The sequence below is a fragment of the Suillus clintonianus genome (assembly GCF_016758775.1).
Source record: "Suillus clintonianus strain FC179 chromosome Unknown DEU56scaffold_74, whole genome shotgun sequence".
Lineage (NCBI taxonomy): Eukaryota > Fungi > Basidiomycota > Agaricomycetes > Boletales > Suillaceae > Suillus > Suillus clintonianus.
Genome location: NW_024539298.1, coordinates 41,304 through 66,949, shown reverse-complemented (window position 1 = coordinate 66,949; position 25,646 = coordinate 41,304). Strand labels below are relative to the sequence as shown.

Here is a 25,646-nt window from a genome sequence, read left to right as displayed (position 1 = left end):
CAAGGACGGTGCACATATATTCTCCGGGTCAAATGATAACACCATCCGAAAATGGCGGTCGACTGATGGAGAGGAGCTTGTAGTTCTTCGGGGTCATACCAACAATGTCAGATCCCTGTGTCTGTTACCTGATGAAAGCCATCTTGTCAGCGCATCACCAGACTGCTCAGTTCGCATCTGGGACCTCAAGACCAATCAGCAAGTTGGAGATCCACTCTTGCACGATGATGAGCTGTTGGCTGTTGCCATATCTCACGATGGAAAATACATCGCCTGTGCTGGATTGGACACAAAGGTCTATGTATGGAGCATGGAGGCAGCAGTCAAACAGCAGGGTGGTGATCAAGTTGCTGTGCGTATGCGCATTGTTGTTGTCAGTGTCTTTTCTAACGGATATCGGGTCTCATTCAGAGTGACGCGAAACTCAAGGCAAGTTATCTCTGTCTCTCTTCCACATTGGATCTCATTTCTTTATCAGGGACGCGCAGTTCCATCTAAAGACGTGCGCCAACCAGTTGTGGACACACTGGTCTTTCGCTTATTTATCTTGGCAGATGTTTGTCACCCCTCGCATACCTAGACAGAAGGCCAAGAACGGCTTGGCTAAATATGTGGGTCTAATCATGTCTTTCTCCAGCTAAGCTTGCTCACTTAGCATTGATACAGGGTGAAGATGTCTGGGCAATCAATGATGCAAGTCCGTCAGCTCCGCTCGCGGGCCCAACGCGTCCCCTTCATTGGCGTAGTTTTTTCAATTCCCTGCGCTTCAGCACCCTGCCTGAAAAAGTGCCACAATCAATACCGCTCGAGCCCCGGCGTTGGAATTTCAGCCTCTTTCCTGGAGGAAGGTCTATACGCACCGTCGATGTAGCACCCGGTCGCAAGAAAAATGTAAGTGGCTCAGCATCGCCCCTTTTGATACCATTGAAATAAATACGTATGCAGAGAATTGCCATTTCCCCTCCAACCGCTGCAGAATTGGCCAAAGCAGAATTGGCTGCAGCCACGCAAAATGCGAGTGGGAACAAAGCGGACAGTTCACCGCAACAAGATCAACCTGCGCCGGGGACACAAGTGTCTCAAGGACGACCTATAGAAACAAATGCAGCTGTTCAACGTATAAGCAGCAACGAGCCTAGCGGTTCAATGCAACAAGGTCAACCTGCTCCAGTGACACATGTGTCTCAGGCTCAAGGACTACTGACAGAAACACATGACTCGAGCGGCGGGACGGGAGAAGTTTCCTATGGAGTTAGGTGCTGTGGATTGTTCTTTAGTTGTGGTCGTCCCACCTCGCATCAATCGTGAGGTCATTTGTTGACATTCTCGATAATTTTCGCTCTTGCCTCTTGTGGGCGGTTATGGACTATTATCGCACTTAGTCATAGACCTCGTAGCGCCCTGCGTGAGCATTGCATTTTACTTGTCCAGATGCAAGCCATACAGCTCCCCGAGTTATTGCAGTCTTGTAAAATATTTGGACCGCGACAACACATACCTTGTATACGTCGAAAGTGTTTGGATCGTTTCCGACAACCATTGCATCAGTGGATTATGATGTCGTGCCGCAGTTTCATTTACGCAAAGACTCACTTCCAGAGAGAAGACAAAGGCAGTGAATTGTCAAGTAATTTTTAACAGGCAGCGTACGAAACATATGCAGGCTGGCGGTACATGAAGCTTTGAAGCATTAGACGAAGTACTTATTCCGGCTCGAGGGCTGGCTAAATGCTAACAGCCGCACGAAAAGCCGTCTTTGAATTCCCCAACAACCAACCGTCGGCATGAGACATGCACTCGTCAGCGGGCTCAATTCAATCTCCTACAGCGAGTCTCTCGTCTATTAGCGCACTTCTTTCACCCACCCGCTCGCACCCCTGGCAAAGGCAGATGCATTCGAACCATGCAGTTGATGTTATCTTGGTACTGTGTTCCACATCCCGCACACTGATCTGGCACCAATATTAGAGTAGGAAGTGCTTTGGCACTAGTCGTACCTACTTTAACTCAAGTTGATGAGTGTGGTTTTACGCACCTTCCCATACTTCCATCCCGATGATATTGTGTGTTGTAGGGATCCATATGGCACTCAGCGGTGAAGAGCTTGCGTCCTTGAAGCCTTGAACGATGCATGATGTGGCAGGAATAGAAATAAGTAAGCGAAAGTTAGTACCAGAGCAACATTCATGCTGTGGTACTCTCCGTAACTCCGCCATTTTCGAGAATCGAAGGGAGAAAGGTTGACGGAGACTTAGATATCACGTCACCGGTTTCTGCCTGGGCAGACATGACCAAAGAGGACGCGTTGCATCTGCACGCAGAAGCAGACTTGACCACTGATGACACCGCGACCTTCTTAGCATCCACCATTCTCTCCTCGCCATTATCTTTCAGCCAACTGGAGCACGTCAGTGGTGAGCTCGTGATTGATGCAAATGGCATAGAGAAAGAAGAGGAAGCAGGGTTCGGTCTGGATGGGAAGGTGCTGGTAGATTAGGACGTACGCAGGGATGATGCGAACGGGAAGAAGGTCGGTATTGATGTTGGGAAACCTCTGTGAGGAGTATGGAGGCGTGTTGTTGTCATTTGGAGAAGAAAAGGCATCGCGGAAGTTTATTAATGTGCTCGGCACATTTGTTAAAATCCAGGACATTTGAGGATCAGGAGAAAATCACTACGCCTCCAAGCTTCGTATCGCCCGCCCGTCGACATGGGATATCCTCCAGCAGGAGGTTGCAGGTGGGTGCTTGTCACTGTTTGAATAGTAGAGTAGAGCTTTCGAGTGTTGTCGTAGGCAGCGTTCATGATATGTAAATGAATGCGTGTTGATGAGAATTCGGGTTTGAACTTCGTGTTTTGGTGGAATTCAATGTTAGCTGCATGGACGTTTGTTATTGACTCCCACGTTCGTATTTTTCAACCACTACAGGCATTTTCTGCAGAGCACCCTAGAAGACAGCACCTCAGAGGACAGTACTACGTGCAGCTATGATATGCAGCCTTTCCTATTCCTTCATAATGACATGCCGCTCACCTCATAGCATAGAGATCTGCACAACGACGCATATGGTGTCCAGTCTTTTATTCAGTGACGTGAGCAACTGATGACTGGTAGATGGTTTATGATGCCTCGGCGCATGGGACCTGCAATTCAAGTGGTCCATTGAGGTTATTTCATGTGTCGAGGCATGATCCATGTTGTGTGTTGAAAAGATGGGAATCCAGAGGGAGGGCGCACCTACGACTCGCTCTGCGTAAAAAAAGGCGAGTCACATCAGGCTCTGGTGTCATCTTGCGCTAAAGCACTTCTGATCGAAAACGCTTGGAGAATGGCACTAGACATGTAGGAGGTACAATCCGAGATCTTACTTGTGATCGACGTATTACTCAAATATATCGCACTGTGACAACGATAACCGCCTTATCTTAGCGCTCACCGACAAATTTGGGGCATAAGAAAGGCGCTGGAAAATACAATATGCACAGCCCGCCGTCTCTTCATCACTTCCACCATCTCTCCACCCCCTCGATTATTCATTTTGCGCATTATCCAAGTTTTCATTGCTACCAACCCGTCTGTAAACCACGGCATCGTTCGAAACCTTGACAATCATTATCATGCTCCGCGAAGAGGTCGAGTCAAGCACATCAACAAGACGGAGAGATGGAGAACGAGTGATGTTGGACTCACCGGCAATTGGTGCACCTCTTCGGACGCGCACGAAAGACCCGCCACCATATGGCGCACAGCACCGCCAGAATGCACTCTGGAAAGGTGAGCAATCGTTTTGTGATACTCACCGACTTACTTAACGAGGTGCAGGCGGGAATACAGCCCTACCTCCTAAATGGCAGCAGTTTCAGGTGTTGGATAGTGAACCACAATATCAAGATGACACACACGTGCTGGTTACCTTGAACCGACCTTTACCAGGAGTGCGTCTAGGTGAACGAAGAATGTGCCGTTAGGAGCGAAGAACTCATGGTTGAACATAGATTATCCCGGAAAACTCGTTCCCGGATGGGAATGGCACATCTCGCCACTCGGTCGGTCCTACTTTGTCAATCACAATACTCGGACCACGTCATGGACGAAACCAAAGCCAGAGCGTCCACCAGGAAGCTTGACGCCGGAGTGTGTCATCAAGGGTCACTCCAGAGTTATATGGAGCCTTGCCTGGTTGGGTACCAGTTGCAATATAATGAGCGCGTCGCATGATGGTTCAATTCGTCAGTGGACAAGAGACGGAGAGCTAGTGGGGAGGCCTTGGAACTGTGACGGAGGATCGGTACCGTCAATAGCGGCGCATCCAGATGAAACAATGGTCGTGAGCGGAAGTGGAGACGGCAGGCTACGGCTGTGGAACATCGGGAAGGGCAGCACGGTTGGCGACCCGTGGGAGGGGCACAATGATGCAGTGAGGTGCCTCGACTGGTCTTCCAATGCGCTTGAGATAGCAAGTGGATCTGCCGACGGCACGATACGACGCTGGAATCCGAATACTGGCCGGCAAATTGCGATCCCAATAGAGACCGGTCATGGCTGGGTGGAAGCTGTCAAATACTCTCCGCAATGTGACAAATTCACGAGTGGCGGTTTCGACAGTACAATCTGTGTGTGGTCGAAGAGCGGTGAGCTGCTCATAGAGATACAGGGACATGACAACGACGTGTTATCGTTGTGTTGGTCCAAGGACGGCGCCTATATATTCTCCGGGTCAAGTGATAACACCATCCGAAAATGGCGGTCAATTGATGGAGAGGAGCTCGTCGTTCTTCGGGGTCATACCAACACTGTCAGATCCCTGTGTCTGTTACCTGATGAAAGCCATCTTGTCAGCGCATCAATGGACTATTCAGTTTGCATATGGGACCTCAAGACCAATGAGCAAGTCGGAGATCCACTCTTGCACGATAATGAACTGCTCACTGTTGTCATGTCTCCTGATGGAAAACACATCGCTTGTGCTGGATTGAACACAAAGGTCTATGTATGGAGCCTGGAGGCAGCACTCAGACGGCAGAGTGGTGATCAAGTTGCCGTGCGTATGCGCATTGTTGTTGTTAATGTCTTTCTAACGGACATCGGGTCTCGTCACCAGAGTGACGTAAACGCAAGGCAAGTTATCTCTGTCTCTCTTCCACATTGGATGTGAGCTCTTTTTCAGGGACGCGCAGTTCCGTCTAAAGACGTGCGCCAATCAGTTGTGGAGACACTGGTCTTTCGCTTATTTATCTTGGCAGATGTGCGTTATCCCTCGCATACCTAGACAGAAGGCCAAGAGCGGCTTGGCTAGATATGTGGGTCTAATCATGTCTTTCTCCAGCTAAGCTTGCTCGCTTAGCATTGATACAGGGTGAAGATTTCTGGGCAATCAATGATACAAGTCCGTCAGCTCCGCTCGCGGGCCCAACGCGTCCCCTTCATTGGCGTAGTTTTTTCAATTCCCTGCGCTTCAGCACCCAGCCTGAAAAAGTGCCACAATCAATACCGCTCGAGCCCCGGCGTTGGAATTTCAGCCTGTTTCCTGGAGGAAGGTCTATACGCACCGTCGATGTAGCACCCGGTCGCAAGAAAAATGTAAGTGGCTCAGCACCGCTCCTTTTGATACCATTTAAATAAATATGTATGCAGAGAATTGCCATTGCCCCTCCCACCGCTGCAGAATTGGCCAGAGCAGAATTGGCTGCAGCCACGCAACATGCGAGTGAGAACGAAGCGGCCAGTTCACCGCAACAAGGTCAACCTGCGCCAGGAACACAAGCGTCTCAAGGACGACCGATAGAAACAAATGCAGCTGTTCAACATATAAGCAGCAACGGGCCTAGCGGTTCAATGCAACAAGGTCAACCTGCTCCAGTGACACAAGTGTCTCAAGGACGACTGACAGAAACGCATGACTCAAGCGGCAGGACGGGAGAAGTTTCCTATGGAGTTAGGTGCTGTGGATTGTTCTTTAGTTGTGGTCGTCCCACCTCGCATCAATCGTGAGGTCATTTGTTGACATTCTCGATAAATCTCGCTCTTGCCTCTTGCGGGCGTTTACGGACTATTATCGCACTTAGTCATAGACCTCGTACCGCCCTGCGTGAGCATTGCATTTTGCTTGTCTAGATGCAAGCCATATATATGAACTGCGTCATGGAAGTAGTCAGAAACAACGTGTCAGCTGTCTAGTGGGTGCGTTTGACAGTAATGAGCTAAGAAACAGAACTATCAGGCTGCAGAATAATCAAGCGAGAATTCGATAGTATTCAATGTTAAGGCTGAAGTTGAAGCTTGCTGGATGGTTAAAAGATGTCATTGCGATTCAGAAACGATCGGTGCTAGTTGGCGATTGTCGACTATTGAGCGTGTATATGGGTGGTTGACCGGGAGAAGCTGGGTCTTGAACCTGCGTTGATGTGCTAGGAGTTGTATTACCAGAAATCGACATTTGAGAGGCAATGGTCGAGCCGAACTTGTGTGTAAGTCGCATGCGAACAAAGGCTGTGACAGTATTCGTTTATATCCGCATTCCTGCTGTAAGTATGACAAGTCTGAAAAACACAAGCATAAGCGGTGTCCTAGCATGAATGGGACGACGTTACTCGGTAGCATATATACGGTAGACCAAAGAGGGGAACAGTCCCAATAAGCGTATCAATATCATCGTGACTTAGTCAGGCATTGAACATGGCACCTAGATCATGCCTGTATCGATTGACTCTTCCGTCCTGTACATCCTCCAGCCCTACCAATGCACTAATCCTCTCCTCCGCCCCACACTCAAGAGTACCGAATGCTCGATGCCCCGGTGTTTCGAATGCATCAGCATCATCGTTGCAGTCTGCTCGTATCTTTGCGTGCAGACCAAAACATGAAGTATACAAAAGACATCATTCGCACGTTGGCTCATGCGCATCGAGGAACAAATACTCACAAAAACCGCAATGACCTCACTCGTAAACCCATCGAAGGACTAGTGCGATGCGGGTTGACGACGAACAAGATAATAAAATCCACAACATCCTATCAGGTATGACTCTGATGATTCCGAAGCAGAACTTTGCCCCTGAGCGGTGTGTGTTGATTGTGTTTGAGATCCTTGTGTCCCCGCTACAGCTTGATCTTGTGCTGTTGAACTGTCGACAGTGTTGACCCTCGTACGTTGCATAGCTGCGGCGGCTTCTGCGTCAGACTCAGGGACAATACCATATCGCTGCAACATTATTTGTATCAGAGGGGAAAACACTGGTGATGACAAGCGACTTGCATCTTCATCACGGCAAGGTGCAACATCCACGGGACGCCTGGAGAGTCGCACAGGAAATGAGTCAAAGTTCAATCGCCGGGGGTGAAGCTGAATTGGTTGGGGTGAAGCTGCAGGCCGAGTGCTGGAGCGCAGGAATCCGAATAATTTGCGTAGACCAGGCGGAGATGATGTTTCTGCTGAGCGATGAGATGTGGGAATTGTGTCATCGCCGAAGAAACCATTGCCCTGAACAGGTGTCAGGAAGAGCTCAGGAATGATCAAACTAGACTCACATATCTTGCCAAACCTCTATTGTTGCTTTGCCGTCTAGGGGCAAGAGAGATCTGACGAGACAAATGAGCGAAGAATCAGAATGCTCGCAAATTACTCACGTCTCTAGGCCGAGCTGCACGTCCCTGTTAAAGAAGTCAGATGAGGTATGAAAGAGGAGACGGGTGACTCGCCTTGAGCTTAGCGTTGGGATCCGCATCGTCCTGAGCGACACATAAGATCACTTAGAAAAGATCCTGATGAAAGTGATGTATACACGCACGTCAACACCACAAGCACGCTTAAGTGCGGCTTCCAGACTCCATACATAGATTTTTGCGTTGGGTCCAACGATAGCACTGGCAAAGTATTGTCCATCAGAGGACATGGCAACAACTAAGACTTGGTCGTCGTGCCAGAGTGGGTCTCCAAGTTGCTGATTTGTTTTGAGGTCCCAGATGCGAACTGCGTAGTCTTCTGATGCACTGACAAGATGGCATCCATCGGGAGACAGACAAATGGATGTAACGATGGTGGTATGACCCTGAAAAACGACGAGTTCTTCCCCGTCGATCGATTGCCATTTTCGGATGGTCCGATCAAATGAGGCAGAGAAGATGTATGCGCCATCCTTGGACCAACATAATGATGTCACCGATTTTTCATGTCCCTTTATCTCGATCAGCAGCTCGCCGTCCTTTGACCACACCCGGATCATTTTGTCATCACCGCCGCTCGCGCATTTGTCGCCTTGTGGAGAGTATTTGACTGTCCGCACAAGTTCATCGCTTCCATTTATCGGTTGTGCAATTTGTCTGCCAGTGGCCGGGTTCCATCGTCGTATAGTGCCGTCTTCCAATCCACCTGCAACCTCTACCCCATTCGGAGACCAATCAAGGCACCACACTCCAACATTATTCCCCTCCCACGGGTTACCGACCACGCTCCCCTCCTTTATATTCCACAGCGTTACTCTGCCATTTAAGCATCCACATACGACTATTGTTTCATCCAGGGACATCGCGATCGCGCCTACTTTGTTTCCGTCACCATTGAAAGGCTTTTCTACTGGCTTTCCATCTCTTGTCCACTGGTGAATCGAACCACCCCCCGACGTACTCACGATGTTGCTACTGGTGCCCAACCAGGCAAGGGTGTCGTTGAACATGTTGTCACATTCGATGATGCCCTCTGGCATCAAACTTCCTGGTAGACGCTCTGGCGTTGGCTTCTTCCACGATGTGGTCCGAGTGTTGTGGTTGACGAAGTAGGACCGACCGTGCGGTGTGATGTGCCATTCGCATCCAGGAATGAGCACCTCCCAGGTGCCATCTATGCTCGGTCCTGAGTTCCTCGCTCTCATCGCACTTTCGTTGCTCACCTAGTCGCACTCCTGGTAAAGGTCGGTGTGGTATAAACATGTAGAGTACGTCGTCGTAATAATATGGACCATCATCATTATGGGACTCTGTCCACATAGGAGGGAGCGCATCATTTCCTCCTGCTTGATGTTGAGTCGGTCAATTGGTTCCACAACGTGATTACTCACCTTCCCAAAGTGCATCCTGGCGGTGCTGTGCTCCATAGGGTGGCAGAGTCTCTGAGCCCTTCACGGGCGAAACAGGTCCTGATGAATCTGACATCATTCCTCGATCTGCCCCTCTCCATTCCACTGGCGTGCTTGGCTCGGTCTTTTCGTGCAGCATGACTACTATTGGGGATGTTGGTGATGGTGGACGTAGTGGAGAAACCTGCTAGATATGCTGTTTCGCATGCTGTACTTGCAGGCGCCTTGCTTAGGTGATAACCTGTGCCTCGTAGGGCGTCAGTTCTAAAATTGAACGATCGCTGCCCCCGGGGCCCTTTACTTATCCTCATGTTCTCAAGACGCTCGGAGACCGTGTACATTGTACAATGTCACTGAGTGACTAAATCTGATCAAACAATATACTATGTAATTGATAGACGCTCGGAATACGGAAACGATTACGGCAATATCTATATACACCCCTAGAACACCAAACAATCCCCTTCACACGCACATCACTTCACATCAGATGGCATCACCAATCCACCTCACCCACTATTCTCATCCTCCAGCCCATCCAACGCACCCATCACATCCTCCGTCAAATCCACCACTTCCTCGATCTACAGCTCAAGTGCACCAAGCCCTCCATGCAGGTAACTCCGCAAGACACTCCACACCATTCACACTCTCAGCGTAGTGAATCAGCATTCCTTGCCGTTCAGACTGCATATTCCTGCGATGTAATACCCGACCTAAAGCTTAAGTCATCGTTCGATTTACATTCTTACTGCTTTACCGGGGGCGCCATCTAGAGACGTGCGTCATTCGGCCGCGAATACCTGATCTTTTGTTCATTCATCTCGTTATATTTGATCGTCCTGTGTTGAAAGGGCAGGCCAACAATAGAGTTTTGGAGGCCTTGGTCACCTTTTGGGGCGGTAATATAAACCACAGGCTTTTTGCTTACTACTTAACTGCGGACTGCAATCACACTTCATATCGGCGCACCCGGAGAGGCACACTTCCAGCCTCAGCACTCCCAACCACCCTCATTCTTGGTATAGTCCCAAAATTCTCCACAATCTGCACCCCAGGGCCATCCGCCATCTCAAATACAAAGTTTCGCACAAGAACGAACAGCACGGCCTGGGACGAGACCAACACCAGTCAAAACGAATCAAAACCAATATTCTTGCGCAACTGCGTACCTTGAACTCTGTCAATGCGAATAGCCTCCCTAGGCACATCCGCGCACCATCGCCGAATGTCATGAGATGGCGATAGCCATGCAATGCTTCTCTGGCCCCACGCGGGTCTTTGTCCTCTTCGAGCCACCGAGAAGGTTTGAACTCCTTTGCGTCAGGCCCCCACATGCTAACTGAGCAATTGAGTGCGGCGAACGGGATAACGACCTCTGTCCCCTTTGGGATGCATACGCTGTCGGTATAGGTACCGTCCGCCGTACGCATGGGTTCACTGAGTGGGATTACGTCGTCTTCCATAGCCTTGCCATAGTCAGTTCAAGTGAGTTGCGTTGAATGTCAGTCGGAAACGCACCGATCGTGGGATTTCTTTGACTGATGTGTGGAGGCGAAGAACTTCATGCACTACAGCGTCCAGGTAGGGAAGCTTATTCGTGAGGTCGTCGTAAGAAGGGGTTGCCCCGAAGTCTAGACACTCTTCACGAAGCTTGGTCTGCATGTCTGGATTCCTCGCAAGTTCTATCAAAGCCCACTGTGAAGTTGAGAAACGTGGTTGAAGCAGTGAGCGATTCGAAGCTTACTGTCATGCTGGCTGGTGAATGCAAGGAATGGTGAGTGTGCGGTTCTTTTGCTAGACAATTGTACGTTACCTGAAGTAGTCTCAAAGCCGGCGAGAAGTATGACCCTTGCCTGGCGAAGACGGAAATCAGTGTCGCATAGCTCAGGAGACTGCTATGGTTCGTATACCTCGTCTAACACTTCTTGGTGAGTCAGTCCAGTGCTCTCACCAGATCTTTCCGCTTTTACTACACAACAATTGTAGCATTTGCAATTTAGGAAACCAAGGGCAGAACTCACAGAGTAAACCCAAACATGATTTGTCCCCCTGCTCAGCACCGCCAGTCTCGTTTTCCTTGCGCGTCCGCGATAGCATCTCGTGGCATATCTTACCAACAATGAGGCTCAGCTTTTTGGCGAACTGTGTGCGAGGCCATGGCAGTTTCAGGATGGAAGGAAAATTTTGTGCCAGGATGACCAAGTTGTGGGAAGCATTGGGAGATGAGCCAAACGCATTCAGGACGTGTGCGACGTCGGAGTCATTTCCATCGAGTGCACCGAAGTCATGGGACAGGACGGCTATGCCTACACTGTCAAGTCTACGTGGCGGGTGCTGGATGAGACAGCAGCCTGGTGAAGAGCAATAAATATACTTACGAGATGTGATTCATCCTGTACAATGAATGTCTGAGTGCGCGGGTAGGAAAATTTTAGGGAGAAAGCAAATACCATTGTTGAGCATCAATTACAGCGGAATGAGTTCCTTGGTTCGCTCCTATCTCAGCGTCCCAAGCGGTCGTTGCCTGTGACCTATTTCGAGTACAGTGACGGGCGAACGATTAGTGACTGACCTTGTGAGCAGCATCTAGGAAAACAGACGTCAGGCTGCGGATGGCAGCTGCGCTGAAGGCAGGGTTGAGAGCCTTGCGCTGCCTGATGAATGACAAAGAATGGCTCGGATTTAGTTCGGCACCACTTGAAGGTTATAGTCCGACCTTTTGTGACTTTCACCATCGGCCCACAGAATCCCACGTCCAATCTGTCAATCGCAGAAGCTCATCATTACCATATAGCTGTACAAGGAGGTAAAGGGACATACAGTTATGCGAACGGCGATCTTGTTGAATGGAGTTTGGTTATACAACCACGTGTCTCTTGCAAAGAAATGAGCGATTGCTTTTGGGTCCCATAGTATGACCCTGGACTCTCCCAAGGCGAGGGGGACCTTGTACACTGGACCGTACTCTGTGGCCCAACGTTCGTACAGGTTAGTGGTGAGGTTAGAATCTAACACTGTCCTGGCGAAGCCAAACACCCAGCTTGGGCTCTGAGGTCCTCGTATGCGTGTCGTTCGTTGACTTCGGCGATACACTTGTAGGAGATAAAGTGACGCCAGTATCAGAACTGAGACACGTGTCGTTGACCCTGGTAGGGGCCAGAGATCCTTCAAGGCAAGCCAAATGTCCCCGCCGCAGTGCTTGCTCTGCGACAAACCCATGGTTGTGAGCAAGGAGCATGATGGGCCAATAACCGAGAACTAAGCAAAATGGGAAAATGTGATGCCCGAGGATTATACCCGTGATGCCGACCTATCTGCCACTGGCATCAGGGTCCATCAGTACAGCTGGCAACGGCAAGCGCTCACGGAGCCTATCCTAATACTCTCATGGATGATGATGCATTGCATGAGAGAGGAAACATGACGTTCCACTGAGAGATCAGAGTCGCAGATATTTTCTGACCTCGAGTAGCTTGGTCGTTGGCCAGAGGTCGTTCGAGTCACAGTTGGCCCGAACAAAATAAACACCGCCTCAGAGAGTTCGCACGTGTGTTGTCACTTTCAGGCACGTTTTGAGCCCAACCACTTTCTGACTTCCATCACAAGCTTTCACCCGGTACCCAATTGCAATCGCATACATGTATCATGTCCTGGCATTTTTGGTATTGCACAATAATGGGACAAGCTACATACTCGACCAGCCATTTGATCAGGAGGATCCCGTATAGAGTATGCAACCAAACGTGTTGCAGCAGCCAGCCCAAGGTATCAAGCTACCGCATCCCTGTCCCGACTACTACCCAGAATATCGACACTTGACGTTCTTGCGTGGGTCTACCTCCAGGGTTCCTCACACAAAATCAGCAATAAATGTTGTGACTTGCACGTCCAATTTCAAAGTGTGCTTTTCAAACATTCCGTTTTGCATGCTAATAAGTGATTCTCAGTCAGACGCCGTTTCTATATCGCGTGTCTTGACGATCTAGCCAGTCTTTGGTTTAATGACAGGAGAGATCGACGAGCATTAATGGTCAATTTTTCATTATCCATGCTAATGATACATACGACGATTGCTCGAACAGACGCCGGAATGTGCTGATTTCATTAATTATTGCTCTGGGACGAGGGGTGCGTGTCAGAGTTGATTCCTCTGTGTCGGTGCCCGAGACTCGATACAATCTCTTTCACAAGGATCAAACTTACTCCGGAGCTCGACGATACGATGACGTTTTGCGAATGGCACTAGTGAGACGGGGCCGATTGTTGGAGCCATGATACAGACTACACACGCCGTCGGGCACTACGCTCGCGGCCGATTATCTACCCTTCGTGGTCGCAGTCTGTTCAGCTTCCTGCGGTACTTGGCGAAGGAATTTCAACTCTTTCCCCGCAAAACCCCCAAGCCATGCTGCTCCCTGTCGTAATGGAAACACGAGTCGCTCTTCACAAGTATGAACCCCTCTTTGTTCTCACTAGTTAAATTAACTGTAGAGATAGGGCATTGCCCATCCAGGCCCGTCCTCGTGCAAACACTGCCACAGATATGCAAGCCACATACGTCTCAAGTCTATATGCACGGCGGCCTAACACAAACACAAGGCTCACCTTCCGCCATCTAGATGTATTCGATTTTGCGCGGCTCATCGACAAGCCTGTAGTTTTGATCCTTGAAGAGAAACAAACGACTTTCTTTCGATGATATTGGAAACAGCTGATACATCCGGTCATCGTGGGATTACATCATGTTGGTACTGTTATTCCATTTTATACTGTTTGGCTGCATGTATATGTATATAACCCAATCGGCAACGAGCCGCCGGAAATGCGTGCTTCCGTGTTTCAGATATGCACTGCTCCCACCATCAGCGCCAGAACCTATCAGAAGTCTTATTTCATCACATCAAAAATGGCAGTGCGCTGTGCTTATTCTGGGATATATAGTACAGTGGACCTACTGGTGGCCGATATCAGCAAGCGACAATGTCTTCCTCGGCACAGGACGCTATTCCACAACTCGATCTGGGAAATACGTTTGGGGCACTTTTTATTGGGGTTGTCCTTTCAGCAGTGTTAGTAAACTATTTGCTCGTTGTGCAGTCAAAGCTGAGCGCTTCATGTGACCAATCGTCGTAACATATCTTATGGAACAGTCTCTTTGGTCTAACCAACATTCAAGCTTTCATCTACTTGCAGACGCATAGAAGCGCGGGGATAACATTTTTCAAGCTGTTTGTACGTCCATGCCGCCTTATTATTGGTTCTGGTCTTGATACCACTTCTGGCAGGTTATCTGGCTTTGGTAGGTGTCCCTTCGATTTACTTATCGATCACATGGGGATCTCATCGTTTCCCGAACTTTTAGGATATTTGATGCTCTGCACCTGGCCTTGATAACCCATAGCGTCTATTATTATTTGGTGACCAACTATGCAAATTTTGGTGTGCTGACGGAGATTGTATGGAGTCTCAAAGTGAGCTTCAACCTTATCCCTATATGCAGCCCCTGATAGCCTGGGACAGCTTCAGTTAGCAATCGGCGTGAGTTGTGTTTTCTGTACTCTATAATCCGCCTCTGACAGACATGCGCTGTACAGATTTTCATCATTCCGATGGTACATCTGTAAGTTCGATAACTGTTACTGCAACACCCAAATCACGTCCTGGCCCACAGTTTGTATGTTCATCGCATATGGAAAGGTGATTATTCTCCTACTATCATGACTTTGCTACATCTCCTTCAATAAAACTAGTAAGCAAGGGGCGATCAAGGGTTCTCCCGACCGTAGCATTGGTGAGTTTGCAATTAGGGTACGATTGCATTTCGCTTTGTTGATTCACTATTAGGTCATAGTTGTGGTCCTAAGTTCAGGTGAGTCTATCGCCTGCAAATGTTCTGCGCTCTATCTTGAAACTCTCTACAGGTGTTGCCATTCGTGAGATTTCAATGGTACTCTTGTTAGTGGCTCATCATCTGACCTGACCCAATAACAGCCCTTATTTGGGCGCAGTGAGTCAAGCAACTCCCTAACTTGATACCGTGCTGATAGCGGGTAGATATAAAGTCAAGTTATTCAAGGATTTAATTGAAATGCAATGGTCGATATTCCTGTCTTTGGGAGCTGCCACTTTTGTCGACATCCTAATCGCATCATCGCTATGGTATCTTCTTGCTACTTCACGCACTGGGTTCTCTAGGTACGGGGCAATTCGTTCTCAACCTGAATCTGATTAGCTAACGGAGATTACTTAGCACTGATTCCTTCATAACAAAACTTGTGAATTATACGATTAGTACCGGCTGTCTGACGAGGTATTCCTTATTCCAGCATACCCATAGTACCTTGACTAATATTTTGACAGTATATGCTCGACGTCAATCATAATTACAGTGAGGTCACACCCATCGTATTTTCTACATACGAGGTCTCTGAGGGTTGTCTGTAGTGCGCTGTGATGCCGACGAACTTCATCTTCATCGGTCTTCAATTTTTGGTGACCAATTGTATGTCCAGAAAACATTCTTCCATGATCATGCTGACTTGCGGTACGGCTTCAAGTGTATGTTAATTCATTCATCGCACTCCTGAATGCGCGACACTACATGCAGGCCAACACGATTGTCGATTCTCACGAACTTAATGGGCGCCACGTTGTCTATCGCCCGGAACTCCCCATTAGCGCGTCGCAAGACGAGGAGCTTCAGCCATCCCAGAAGGACTCTCAGGATGGAGTGCTACATATTACACGACCTATCCAGGCTTCCATGGTTGGTGGTTGCGTCATTGTTGATGGAAAGGGGCTAATTGACACACTTTAGCCACAGTCGCCGACATCGGGGATGGAGATGAAATCATGTTCGTTAGTGTGACGGAGAAATTTATAGGCATAGGTTATTATTTATGTTTTATCAACATATAAGACTCACAAAAATTACGAGTTCATAATAATTATTACCCAAGGATGTACATTTGCAATAGTGGAGAGAATTTCATGGACTAGGACAATGGGAGTCGCGGAACAACGAAGGTTTCACAACAAACAAACTACATTCAATGGCACTTTGAGTACTGTTTTCTTGCGATACTGAGGCAGACGGCCTTTCGTAGTTGAAGGACCTCAAAGAGTGCGGAGACTAGCTCACTCAAACCATGAAACGGCGACAAATTGTACGGTTCTGTCCATCATACATACATAATCAAGCAAGCTTCGCTGATCTGAGCCACAATCTCAGTCGAGACTCGTTTCCGCAGATCCTATTCTGGAGTTTCCCCCCTCATAATATCATATTCAGCCCCACAGCGGAGAAAGAACGTATCTGTTCCTTGTATTTGAACTGCATATGAAGACAGGGGTTGACGTCTGGGTTCACCCTCGGACGGATCTGAACAACTCATTGCCAATTTCACAGGTACGACGTTATAGCAAGTGGGGCTTTTCGTGATGTACGGAGGGAAGGCACTGTCCCATGATCGTATGGGCGCAACTTGTCCCCCTGGTGGTCTATATAAGCATGTCGTCGAGTCTAGAGATACCAGTAAGCCTCGTCCTACATCAAATCACACAATTACAACAAACTTCAGGCCTCAATGTCTGCCCATGCCAACGTAGGTTTCAATGGCGATACATTCATCCACCTCGTCAACTTAGTAGACACACATAGGAAAACGTATCCAAGAAAGATCTCAAGGAGGCGAAGCAGTACTTGGAGAATATAGACCCGGCAAAAGTTGAAAAGGTATTTGGAAAGGGGAAGTACACACCTTGGCACGGCGACGGAAAGTCTCAGTCCAAAACAAATATCACGTTTCAGACCAAGTCGATCGAGACGACGAGTGGAATACCTGCAAAGTATGTCACTATTGTCGCACGGAAGGGGCAGTCGGAGGCATATGTGACATACGAGTCGGCTACTTGGACTGAGACTACCAAGACCATCATCGACAAGATGATCGAAGCTATCAAGGTCTAGGTGAATGCTCCAACTTCGCCGCAAACATCACAGATGCTAATAGAACAAGGATGATGGACAGACAACAGGAGATAACAGGATATGAAGAGCGAATGGGTCAGTGAGCGTGTACGATATTATGTTCAGAGTCTTGCCACGTACTTGTCTGCCATAATTATTCGCCAATCTCTTCTTCTTCTTCTTCCCTATTTTGGCCATCTTCGGAGAACTGCTCCTCAAATATGCTCAAGTCAAACGTAGACTTCTCTATGGAGCTGCGGTAGACGTCCGGACCGACAATTGATGTAGCGCTCCGAACGTCCTGTTTGTACCACATTGAATCGTCATGATGTCTCACGTATCCCCTCGGCACGATCGACCGAAGCTGTCCACCCACCCGTGATGATCTCATGGAACTCGAGATAATACAGCGCATGCGCGAACAATCAGGATTATAGTCACCATGTCTGTCATGGTTCTTCTGCGCATAACATACACCAAAGTGCTGGGGGAGGTAATACTGCCTGGTCATGCCAGCCGTTCAAATAGGCCATATCAACTTGATCGTTTTCGCCCCGGAAGACCTTTGGCCACTTGAGAGTATCATTGAACGAAGTCCAGCACTGCGGCAACGGCTGGACTTCATTTGGTGACTCATGCGGGATAGTATTCCGGTCCTCATCGGGGATCCCCGATCTCTCACAGGGATCGTCTCCGGTCGAATGCAAGTCGTCAGGGAACTTGGCGATGGGTATGAGATGGAGAATCTGTGCGCCGCCCAAGTCTATGAGCCCCACGATCTTTGTGTCGTTAATCGGATCAAAAATATGTTGCAGAATGCGAGGTCGGGACGGCATAAGACTAAGGGAAGTAAGACAATGGAGGTACGAAGTGAGGTATGAGCGAGGAGAGAAGTTGAAAGAGTTCAGAAAACTTTTTGGGGGTGCATCCGGGTGCTGAGAGGGATCAGGAAAGTTGGTCCTTCTCAAGCTTGGACCATTCCTTCATAGCGTGCAAGATCTAGATCTCATGCTCCAGTCGGGTCCTCCAGATATCCATGACGGATTGATATGGTCCCCAAACTTGAAGGTTCCGCTGTGTGACGGTGAGGAGTGGTCATACGGTAGGGATTCTTTCGTCGTTGAGGGTAATGCTGCCAATCTTGTCGAACAGTAAGGGTGCAGACAAAGTAGATTGTAGCTTTGCCAGAGTTTTTATGACGGCTAGTTGCTGCACTTCTGACATACCATCCAGACCACGAAGGTTATTGTTATCGAGGGTGAGATTGTCGAGCTTTCGTCCGTGGGCGATGTCCATGAGAACATAAGGTTCACCAGCTGGATTAGAAAATGAAACATCCCAAGCATGAACTTGTGGGATCAAGATATCTGGATACGAGCCGGACGCGCGAACAAATTGCATGGTGGCTATCTCAGACAGCTTCGCCCTTGACCCGAACAGCCTGAGCGTCACGGTACAGCAAAAATCACCTGACCAGCCTGGGCAGGCCCGGTGTTTGTGTCAATGTTTGCTTTCTGACTCTCAGTCTTCCGAATGTTCTCTGAGTATCGTGGTTGTTACCTGTTCGCGAAGGGTGATAGTGAAATGTTCAAACTCAAAGAATGAGTGGAAGGATGAAAGAATCGAATCGTCCATGATGAGTCCAAGCCTGGTACTGACTTGGCATTCAGGGTTCCGGCATAGCACACAAATCAGGGTATGTACTGGCACACCATCATTAATGTAGATTCCAGCGCTGACACTGTCGCTATGCCTCACAGTACAGGATCACCGCAAATTGCATCTATCAAATGGCAATGCATTCATCTCATGTCAGAGCATATAATGGTACGACAAATCCACTTCGTTGCCAACAGAATTGGCTCAGCCAGCAATGTCTTCCTCAACGCAGGATCTCTTCCCACAAGTTGACCTTGGGAACACGTTTGGGGCATTTTTTATTGCGGTCACCCTTGCAGCAATGTTAGTAAACTATTTCCTCACTACGCATTTATAAACTCTGAGCGCTTACCGCCGTAACCGTGAATGTCATATCTGGCGGAACAGTCTCTTTGGTCTTACCAACGTTCAAGCCTTCATCTACTTTCAAACTCATACAGGGACGGGTATAATATCATATAAGCTGATCGTACGTTTGTGCTGCCTTGTTGTCAACTCAGTGATTCAATGGTACTACCAATCAGGTCATCTGGCTTTGGTAAGTGTCCTTTTGGGTTGCAATTTCCGAGGGACATCAATTTTACAACTGTGTTCTGATCTTGCAGGATACTCGATGCTCTGCATCTGTCATTGATCGTCCATTGCGTCTACCATTATTTAGTGATCAACTACGCCAACTTCAGTGCGCTCACAGAAATAGTGTGGAGTTTCAAAGTGAGTTGCTAGTTTGGGCCTTTGCACATCCATTACTAGCAGCGATGGGCTCGCAGCTTCAAGTGATAGTCGACGTAAGTCGTAAGCACTACGCTCTGTAATCCGCTCCTAACACACATTTCACAGGTTCTCATCGTTCCTACGATACATCTGTAAGCGCGATTTCCACCATTGCATTCAAGAATCCAGTGATGCTGACTTTGACCATAGTTCGTACCTTCATCGCATATGGATATGTAATTTTTTCCCATCATGGATTTTCGCTATGCCTGATGTCATGATCCTAGTCAGCAAGGGCAGAACAAGAGTTCTCCCGGCTATAGCATTCGTGGGTTTGCAATTGGTGTTCAATGTCGTTTCATTTTGTTGATCCACTATCAGGGTATAATTGTGGTTCTATGTTCAGGTGAGCCAGTCACCCGGAAATACTCTTCACTTGATCTTAAAACAATCTTGTTAGGTGTTGCCATTCGTGAGATCTTGAAAATTCAATCGTATCATCATGGTTGACTCATCATTACACTCTATCACAGCCGTTGTCTGGGGCATGTGAGTGAGACGCCTACATTTCTTCATACATACGCTGAGAGCGAATAGATATAAGTGCCATACGTTCGGGGATTTGATCGGAATCGAGTGGTGGACATATGCGGCTGTGGGCTCGTCTACTTTGGCCGATATCGTCATCGCGTCATCGCTGTGCTATCTCCTCGTTACTTCACACACTGGATTTTCTAGGTACGGAGTAATTTGGAGTGATATGTTCACTGTCTGGATCTGATATGCTAATTTCGATTACTTAGCACCGATTCACTCTTAACAAAGCTCGTGGGTTATACCATTAGTACGGGATCTCTAACGAGGTATTCGACTCTCCGGCCTGCGTCATAGTACCATGACTTACATTTTTGCAGTGTATGTTCAATTGCAGTCGTTATCACAGTAAGGTCCTGCCTGTTGTACTATCAAATGTCTCTGATGGTCGCCGACAGTGCGCGACGCTACCAAAGACCTTCATCTTTCTCGCTGTTGATTTCCTAGTGGCTAAATGTATGAACAATGGATTCTTCGAGGATTATGCTAACAAGTTGTACCGTTCAAGTATATGTCAACTCGTTCATCGTACTCTTGAACGCGCGATACTACATGCAGGCCAGCGTAGACATCGCCAATCCTTCTGAATTTCATATGCGTCGCGGCGTCTGCCGCTCAGAGCTGCCCATTAACAGATCGCAAGACACGGAACTTCAAGCATCCCGGAAGGATTATGACGACGAAGTGCTACATATCACGCACCCTATTCAGGATTTCGCGGTTAGTAGTTGTGGTATTACTGATGGAGGAGGGCTGATTGACACGCTTTAACCATAGCCGCCGACGGCATTGACGTTGGAGACAAAATCATTCTCGTTAGCGTGATGGATTGATAGACATATATTATTACCTGTCTATTTCTCACGAGACAGCGCTCGCAAAATCAATTGTGAGTTCTTGGTCACTTATTATATCATGCTGCCCGCATTATTTGAGGGGACGAGAGGAATCAGTCCACTACGCCTTATGCATGCCTGGTTACACTAGACGAGATGGTCATTCGTTAACGAGATTGGACCTGGCGAATATTATCTCAAGAACTTACTGACTGCAGCACATCACATCGCGCAACCCAAAAACCGAGGCCATGGTATGGAAAACAGAGGGTCTGACCCTGTTTACTTAGCACCTATGCTCAAAATGTAATGCATAAATCGAGGTCAACGAGTGTCCGCATCCGAGACGCGATGATGAACCGGCGAGCTACACCAATCAGGACACCGGTGTACCATCCTTCTTCCACCATGGATACTGCCTCACTGCGCAAGATGTCCTTCCACCATCACCATCATCCATCAGCAAAGATGATCACAGCGCCAATGGCAATGCATGTCACTCATTTTGGGACATATAATACGTGGTACGGTGGATCCCCTTTGTTACTGGCAAGGTTGGCCTGCCAGCGATGTCTTCCTCGACGCCTGACCTCATCCCGCAAGTTGACCTCGGGAACACATTTGGCGCACTTTTTATTGGTGTTGTCCTTGCAGCAATGTAAGTAAACTATCTCCTCACTGTGAAGCCAAACGAGCTGATACTTGCCGTCGTAACTGTGACATATCTAAACAGTCTCTTTGGTTTAACCAACGTTCAAACTTTTATCTACTTTCAGACGAGTAGGGGCACAGGAATCACATTGTATAAGTTGGCTGTACGTCTATGCTGCCTTGTTTTCAGTTCAATGATTGACGTTACGTCAGGTTGTTTGGCTTTGGTAGGTTCTCTTCGAGTTGCAATTACGGAGCACGCCGATTCTAAACTGTGTTTGACCACGCAGGACACTCGAAGCTCTACATCTCGCCTTGAACATCCATTTTGTCTCTTTTTATTTAGTGACCAACTACGCGAACTTTAGTGCGCTCACAGAAATTGTATGGAGTTTCAAAGTGAGTTCCTGCTTCGGCTCTCTGTGCGGCTTCTACTTGTACTTATTGATGTGCTCGTAGCTCGAGGTGATAGTCAACGTAAGTCACATCTTCGACGTTCTATGAAACTTAGCCCTGGATGCTAATCCCGCAGGTTCTCATTGTTCCTGTGGTACATCTGTACGTCCAGTGTGAATTGTATTATGCGAAACTCGAGTGATACTGACTTGATCCATAGTTTGTATGCCCACCGCATATGGATATGTAATTGCTTCTCGATCATAGTGTTGCGTGGTGCCTAACGAGATGAACCTAGTGAGCAGAGGCCGAACAAGAGTGCTCCCGGCCATAGCATTGGTCAGTTTGCAACCAGTATTCGATGTTATTTCTCTGTTGATAGACTACCAGGTTGTAATCGTGGTCCTATGTTCAGGTGAGTCTGCTCCTGGGAATGATTGCCACTTGATTTAAAAAAAATATCTTCAGGTGTTGCCATCCGTGAGATCTCGAGACTTCAATCGTACTCTTGTTATTGGCTCATCATTCACTATTACAGCCATTATTCTTGCAACGTGAGTGAGAGGGCTCTCTTACTTCACACAAACGCTGACAGCGAGTAGATATAGGTGCCATTTGTTCGCCGATTTGAATGGAATCGAGTGGTGGCTATATGCGGCTGTGGGCTCCACTACTTTTCTCGATATCATCATTGCGTCGTCTCTATGCTATCTCCTGGCTACTTCCCATACAGGATTTTCTAAGTAAGGAATAGTCTATTCACTGTCTGGATCTGATATGTTCAATCGAGTCGCTTAGGACCGATTCATTCTTAACAAAGCTCGTGGGTTATACCATCAGTACAGGTTGTTTAACGAGGTATTTGACTTTCCAGCCTACCCCACACCTTGACTGACGTTTTTGGAGTGTATGTTCAATTGCAGTTGTCATTACGGTGAGGTCCCAACTGTTTTACTGGCCATTCCCGAAGTCTCTGACGGGTGACCAACAGTGTGCAGTGCTGCCAAAGACCTTCATCTTTCTTGTTCTAGAATTTTTAGTGGCTGAATGTACGCACAAAGCAGAATTTTATGCGAAGATCGCGCTAACGTGTGGTACTTTTTCTAGTATATGTGAATTCGTTCATCGCGCTTCTGAACACGCGATACTACGGGCACACCAACGCAGACATCGTTGATCCTTCCGAATTTCATGTGCGCCGCAGCGTCTACCGCCCGGAGCTTCAGGTATCCCGGAAGGATTCCGACAATGAAGTGCTGCATATCACTTGCCCTACCCAGGCTGTCGTGGTCGGCAGTTGCGTCACTGTTGATGGATGTGCTGAATGACACGTTTTAGCCACAGCCGCCAACAGGAAGTCTTGTGACGGTTTAGTATTGGTGGATCAATACTTTCCCTTTCTTCACGAGATAGGACTTGCAGATAACTATAAATTTATGAGTTTGCAGGGCTACCTAAGAAAACTATTTATACCTACCCAATATTTTCCGGGAAGTTGCTTGAAGTTGGGCGATACATGGAAGAATCTCCCAGCGGATTGCGAGCTTGGGAGCTCATAGTTAGGACCCAAGCCTCATTGATCATCTTCCGACTTCATCCGAGGTCTAGGCATCTATTCTGAGAAAGACCATCTGATATAATTAGCAGCGATAGACGCCAGTTGATCTATAAGAACAACTCGAGCTTGATTTAGCACAATCATAGTGTTTTCTTAACGCCCGCCGCACGATCGGTGCCACGGACGTGGAGGATGGTCCAGACGATCTTCTCCTGCTGATAAGTTCGCGCGTTCTAAGAGGTTATGAGCCTCCAGGTGACTATTAAGCTGCACGCTGCTGCGCGACATGGCTATGGAATCGGACCGGTGGCTTATGCAGAGGACTGACTAACAAGATTACAATCGCTTTGTCAGCGACTCGCCATCGAGCTCGCAATTGTGATTGCAATGGACTCAGTCGGCAAGTAAAATCTCTTTGCCGAGGTACGTACGTACGTATAAAGTCTTCTCTTATCTTGCTTACCTCCATACTCCCGCACATTTATCTCCCACAACAGCTTTACCCCACATAGTCGATACCCAAGTGCGATATGACCATTTCCATCAGCGATCACGCAAACGGGCATGCAAATGGTGTCAAGCGTCACTCAAAGCGCTCATCTGAGCTCGGTTTTTCTACGCGAGCTATTCATATAGGCTCAGAGCCAGACCCCACAACCGGCGCTGTCATTCCTCCCATATCCCTCAGCACGACGTACAAGCAGGATGAAGTAGGCGTGCACAAGGTTTGTGTTTTAGTTTGTTCCACATGTCGTAGCATACTCATGTTGTTGTTCTGGTGGATAGGGCTTTGAATATTCTCGTTCTGGCAATCCAAATCGCGATGCATTAGAGCGCACACTTGTAGGCCTGGAGGCAGGCGCGGGACATGCTATTGCGTTTGCTTCTGGCAGTGCGACCACAGCGACCATCTTGCAGTCTCTAGGTCCAAACTCACACGTCTTAAGTGTGAATGATGTCTACGGTGGTACGTTCAGGTACCTCACGAGGGTTGCGAAGGAAACTATGGGTACCGAGACGACGTTTGTCGACTTGGAGAATGCAACAGACGATGAAATACTAGGTGCTATGAAGGAGAATACCAAGGTTTGTATCTCAGCATTCGTATTTAGCCTGCTACTCACACGAACATTTTAGCTTATCTGGATCGAATCACCAACAAATCCCACACTCCGACTAATTGACATTCCGCGCATAGTAGCTCTCGCTCGCCAGGCTCCATCAAAGCCTCTCGTTCTCGTCGATAATACCTTCCTCTCGCCATTCTATGCCTCCCCACTCTTGCAGGGCGCTGACATTGTTATACACTCCCTCACCAAATATATCAATGGTCATTCTGACGTCATAATGGGCGCCGCCATCCTTCCCTCCTTATCCACACCAGACAGAGACTACGACGACCTCGTCCAAAAGCTCCGATTCCTCCAAAATGCGCACGGTGCCGTCCCGAGTGCATTTGATTGTTGGCTCGCCCAACGCGGCGCCAAAACTCTCGCAGTACGCATGAAAGCCCACGGTTTGAATGCACTCCGTGTGGCTTCCTTCCTAACTTCGCACCCCGCGGTCGAGCATGTCATCTACCCCGGTCTCGCCTCTCACCCACTACACGCCCTGGCACGCGCCTCCCTCAGCCCACACACAGAGCAGTTCCTTAGCACCATACCATCATCGAGCCTGGTGCACGGTATACCCTACGGCGGAATGGTCTCGTTCCGCGTACGTGGTGGTGCAAGAAGTGCAGAAGCACTCCTCCCGAGGCTGAAGTTGTTCACGCTCGCTGAGAGTTTGGGTGGTGTGGAGAGTCTTGCGGAATTACCTGCCCGTATGACACATGCGAGTATCCCGCCGGCGGAGCGTGAGGCTTTGGGTATTGAGGGTTTGGTGCGCTTGAGCTGCGGGATTGAGGAAGCGGAGGATTTGGTGGAAGATTTGAGGGGTGCGTTGGATGAGCTGGAGGATGTGGATAGTGGGTTCGGGAGCGGATCGGTGACGCCGTCCGATGTGAGTGATGATGCGCCTGGTGGTGCGAATGGGCTGCATTGATTTTGGACTCGTGTTTTGGAGATGGATATAGATATTACCGTAATCGTTTCTGTATTTCGAGTGTTTATTAGATGGTGTATTAGTTTATCAGATATAGTTGTTCATTGTTCATTGTACAATAAATCCATAATCTCCAAACATCTCAAAAACA

At 48.3% G+C, this 25,646-nt stretch overlaps 6 protein-coding genes across 6 annotated transcripts; 4 read left to right on the top strand and 2 right to left on the bottom strand.

Annotated features, from left to right (window-relative positions):
* Positions 1-9,540: 9,540 nt before the first annotated feature.
* DEU56DRAFT_891621 (cytochrome P450) lies at positions 9,541-12,581 on the bottom strand. Its single transcript, XM_041356301.1, has 12 exons — positions 11,896-12,581; positions 11,792-11,835; positions 11,648-11,729; positions 11,526-11,599; positions 11,454-11,468; positions 11,097-11,395; positions 10,986-11,044; positions 10,889-10,928; positions 10,820-10,830; positions 10,594-10,770; positions 10,245-10,541; positions 9,541-10,182 (listed from the first exon to the last, which is right to left on the bottom strand). Exons 1-12 carry the CDS (start codon positions 12,292-12,294, stop codon positions 10,024-10,026), a joined length of 1,656 nt encoding a protein of 551 aa, XP_041205233.1. The 5' UTR covers positions 12,295-12,581; the 3' UTR covers positions 9,541-10,023.
* A 1,334-nt stretch (positions 12,582-13,915) lies between these two features.
* On the top strand, positions 13,916-16,077 carry DEU56DRAFT_982781 (uncharacterized protein). Its single transcript, XM_041359913.1, has 17 exons — positions 13,916-14,144; positions 14,226-14,307; positions 14,361-14,374; positions 14,438-14,546; positions 14,596-14,613; positions 14,670-14,695; positions 14,747-14,772; positions 14,826-14,866; positions 14,920-14,944; positions 14,997-15,008; positions 15,067-15,082; positions 15,130-15,270; positions 15,326-15,385; positions 15,436-15,463; positions 15,520-15,577; positions 15,633-15,841; positions 15,893-16,077. Exons 1-17 carry the CDS (start codon positions 14,056-14,058, stop codon positions 15,941-15,943), a joined length of 1,005 nt encoding a protein of 334 aa, XP_041205232.1. The 5' UTR covers positions 13,916-14,055; the 3' UTR covers positions 15,944-16,077.
* Positions 16,078-17,850: 1,773 nt separating this feature from the next.
* DEU56DRAFT_821039 (uncharacterized protein) lies at positions 17,851-18,486 on the bottom strand. Its single transcript, XM_041354099.1, has one exon. The coding sequence runs from the start codon at positions 18,443-18,445 to the stop codon at positions 18,140-18,142; it is 306 nt and encodes a 101-aa protein (XP_041205231.1). The 5' UTR covers positions 18,446-18,486; the 3' UTR covers positions 17,851-18,139.
* Positions 18,487-18,756: 270 nt separating this feature from the next.
* DEU56DRAFT_532272 (uncharacterized protein) lies at positions 18,757-21,088 on the top strand. The gene is made up of 18 exons (XM_041346662.1): positions 18,757-18,871; positions 18,936-19,006; positions 19,091-19,172; positions 19,228-19,241; positions 19,309-19,417; positions 19,474-19,491; positions 19,544-19,569; positions 19,628-19,653; positions 19,705-19,745; positions 19,799-19,823; positions 19,878-19,889; positions 19,951-19,966; positions 20,015-20,155; positions 20,221-20,280; positions 20,332-20,359; positions 20,410-20,467; positions 20,520-20,731; positions 20,789-21,088. Exons 1-18 carry the CDS (start codon positions 18,794-18,796, stop codon positions 20,834-20,836), a joined length of 1,065 nt encoding a protein of 354 aa, XP_041205230.1. The 5' UTR covers positions 18,757-18,793; the 3' UTR covers positions 20,837-21,088.
* A 328-nt stretch (positions 21,089-21,416) lies between these two features.
* DEU56DRAFT_915811 (uncharacterized protein) lies at positions 21,417-23,222 on the top strand (the record flags this gene model as incomplete). Its single annotated transcript, XM_041357790.1, has 16 exons — positions 21,417-21,505; positions 21,581-21,662; positions 21,712-21,725; positions 21,789-21,897; positions 21,958-21,975; positions 22,031-22,056; positions 22,115-22,140; positions 22,193-22,233; positions 22,285-22,309; positions 22,363-22,374; positions 22,433-22,448; positions 22,503-22,637; positions 22,693-22,752; positions 22,801-22,828; positions 22,886-22,943; positions 23,002-23,222. 16 exons carry the CDS (start codon positions 21,417-21,419, stop codon positions 23,220-23,222), a joined length of 960 nt encoding a protein of 319 aa, XP_041205229.1.
* Positions 23,223-23,787: 565 nt separating this feature from the next.
* DEU56DRAFT_532274 (Cys/Met metabolism PLP-dependent enzyme-domain-containing protein) lies at positions 23,788-25,646 on the top strand. Its single transcript, XM_041346663.1, has 4 exons — positions 23,788-23,875; positions 23,950-24,177; positions 24,239-24,538; positions 24,590-25,646. Exons 2-4 carry the CDS (start codon positions 23,983-23,985, stop codon positions 25,493-25,495), a joined length of 1,401 nt encoding a protein of 466 aa, XP_041205228.1. The 5' UTR covers positions 23,788-23,875; positions 23,950-23,982; the 3' UTR covers positions 25,496-25,646.

What these genes read in the sequence shown, in the direction of transcription:
- DEU56DRAFT_891621 (XM_041356301.1), bottom strand. Translation starts at nt 12,294, where the DNA reads ATGGGTTTGTCGCAGAGCAAGCACTGCGGCGGGGACATTTGGCTTGCC. An exon ending in GATGGTGAAAGTCACAAAAG is followed by an intron (nt 11,730 to 11,791) that starts GTCGGACTATAA and finishes GTCATTCATCAG; the next exon opens with GCAGCGCAAGGCTCTCAACC. An exon ending in TCGCATTGACAGAGTTCAAG is followed by an intron (nt 10,183 to 10,244) that starts GTACGCAGTTGC and finishes GTCTCGTCCCAG; the next exon opens with GCCGTGCTGTTCGTTCTTGT.
- DEU56DRAFT_982781 (XM_041359913.1), top strand. Translation starts at nt 14,056, where the DNA reads ATGTCTTCCTCGGCACAGGACGCTATTCCACAACTCGATCTGGGAAAT. An exon ending in TCACGCACTGGGTTCTCTAG is followed by an intron (nt 15,271 to 15,325) that starts GTACGGGGCAAT and finishes GAGATTACTTAG; the next exon opens with CACTGATTCCTTCATAACAA. An exon ending in AGTACCGGCTGTCTGACGAG is followed by an intron (nt 15,386 to 15,435) that starts GTATTCCTTATT and finishes ATATTTTGACAG; the next exon opens with TATATGCTCGACGTCAATCA.
- DEU56DRAFT_821039 (XM_041354099.1), bottom strand. Translation starts at nt 18,445, where the DNA reads ATGCAATTTGTTCGCGCGTCCGGCTCGTATCCAGATATCTTGATCCCA.
- DEU56DRAFT_532272 (XM_041346662.1), top strand. Translation starts at nt 18,794, where the DNA reads ATGCCTCACAGTACAGGATCACCGCAAATTGCATCTATCAAATGGCAA. An exon ending in ATCGTTCCTACGATACATCT is followed by an intron (nt 19,570 to 19,627) that starts GTAAGCGCGATT and finishes CTTTGACCATAG; the next exon opens with TTCGTACCTTCATCGCATAT. An exon ending in CCTTCATCGCATATGGATAT is followed by an intron (nt 19,654 to 19,704) that starts GTAATTTTTTCC and finishes TCATGATCCTAG; the next exon opens with TCAGCAAGGGCAGAACAAGA.
- DEU56DRAFT_532274 (XM_041346663.1), top strand. Translation starts at nt 23,983, where the DNA reads ATGACCATTTCCATCAGCGATCACGCAAACGGGCATGCAAATGGTGTC. An exon ending in ATGAAGTAGGCGTGCACAAG is followed by an intron (nt 24,178 to 24,238) that starts GTTTGTGTTTTA and finishes TCTGGTGGATAG; the next exon opens with GGCTTTGAATATTCTCGTTC. An exon ending in CTATGAAGGAGAATACCAAG is followed by an intron (nt 24,539 to 24,589) that starts GTTTGTATCTCA and finishes CGAACATTTTAG; the next exon opens with CTTATCTGGATCGAATCACC.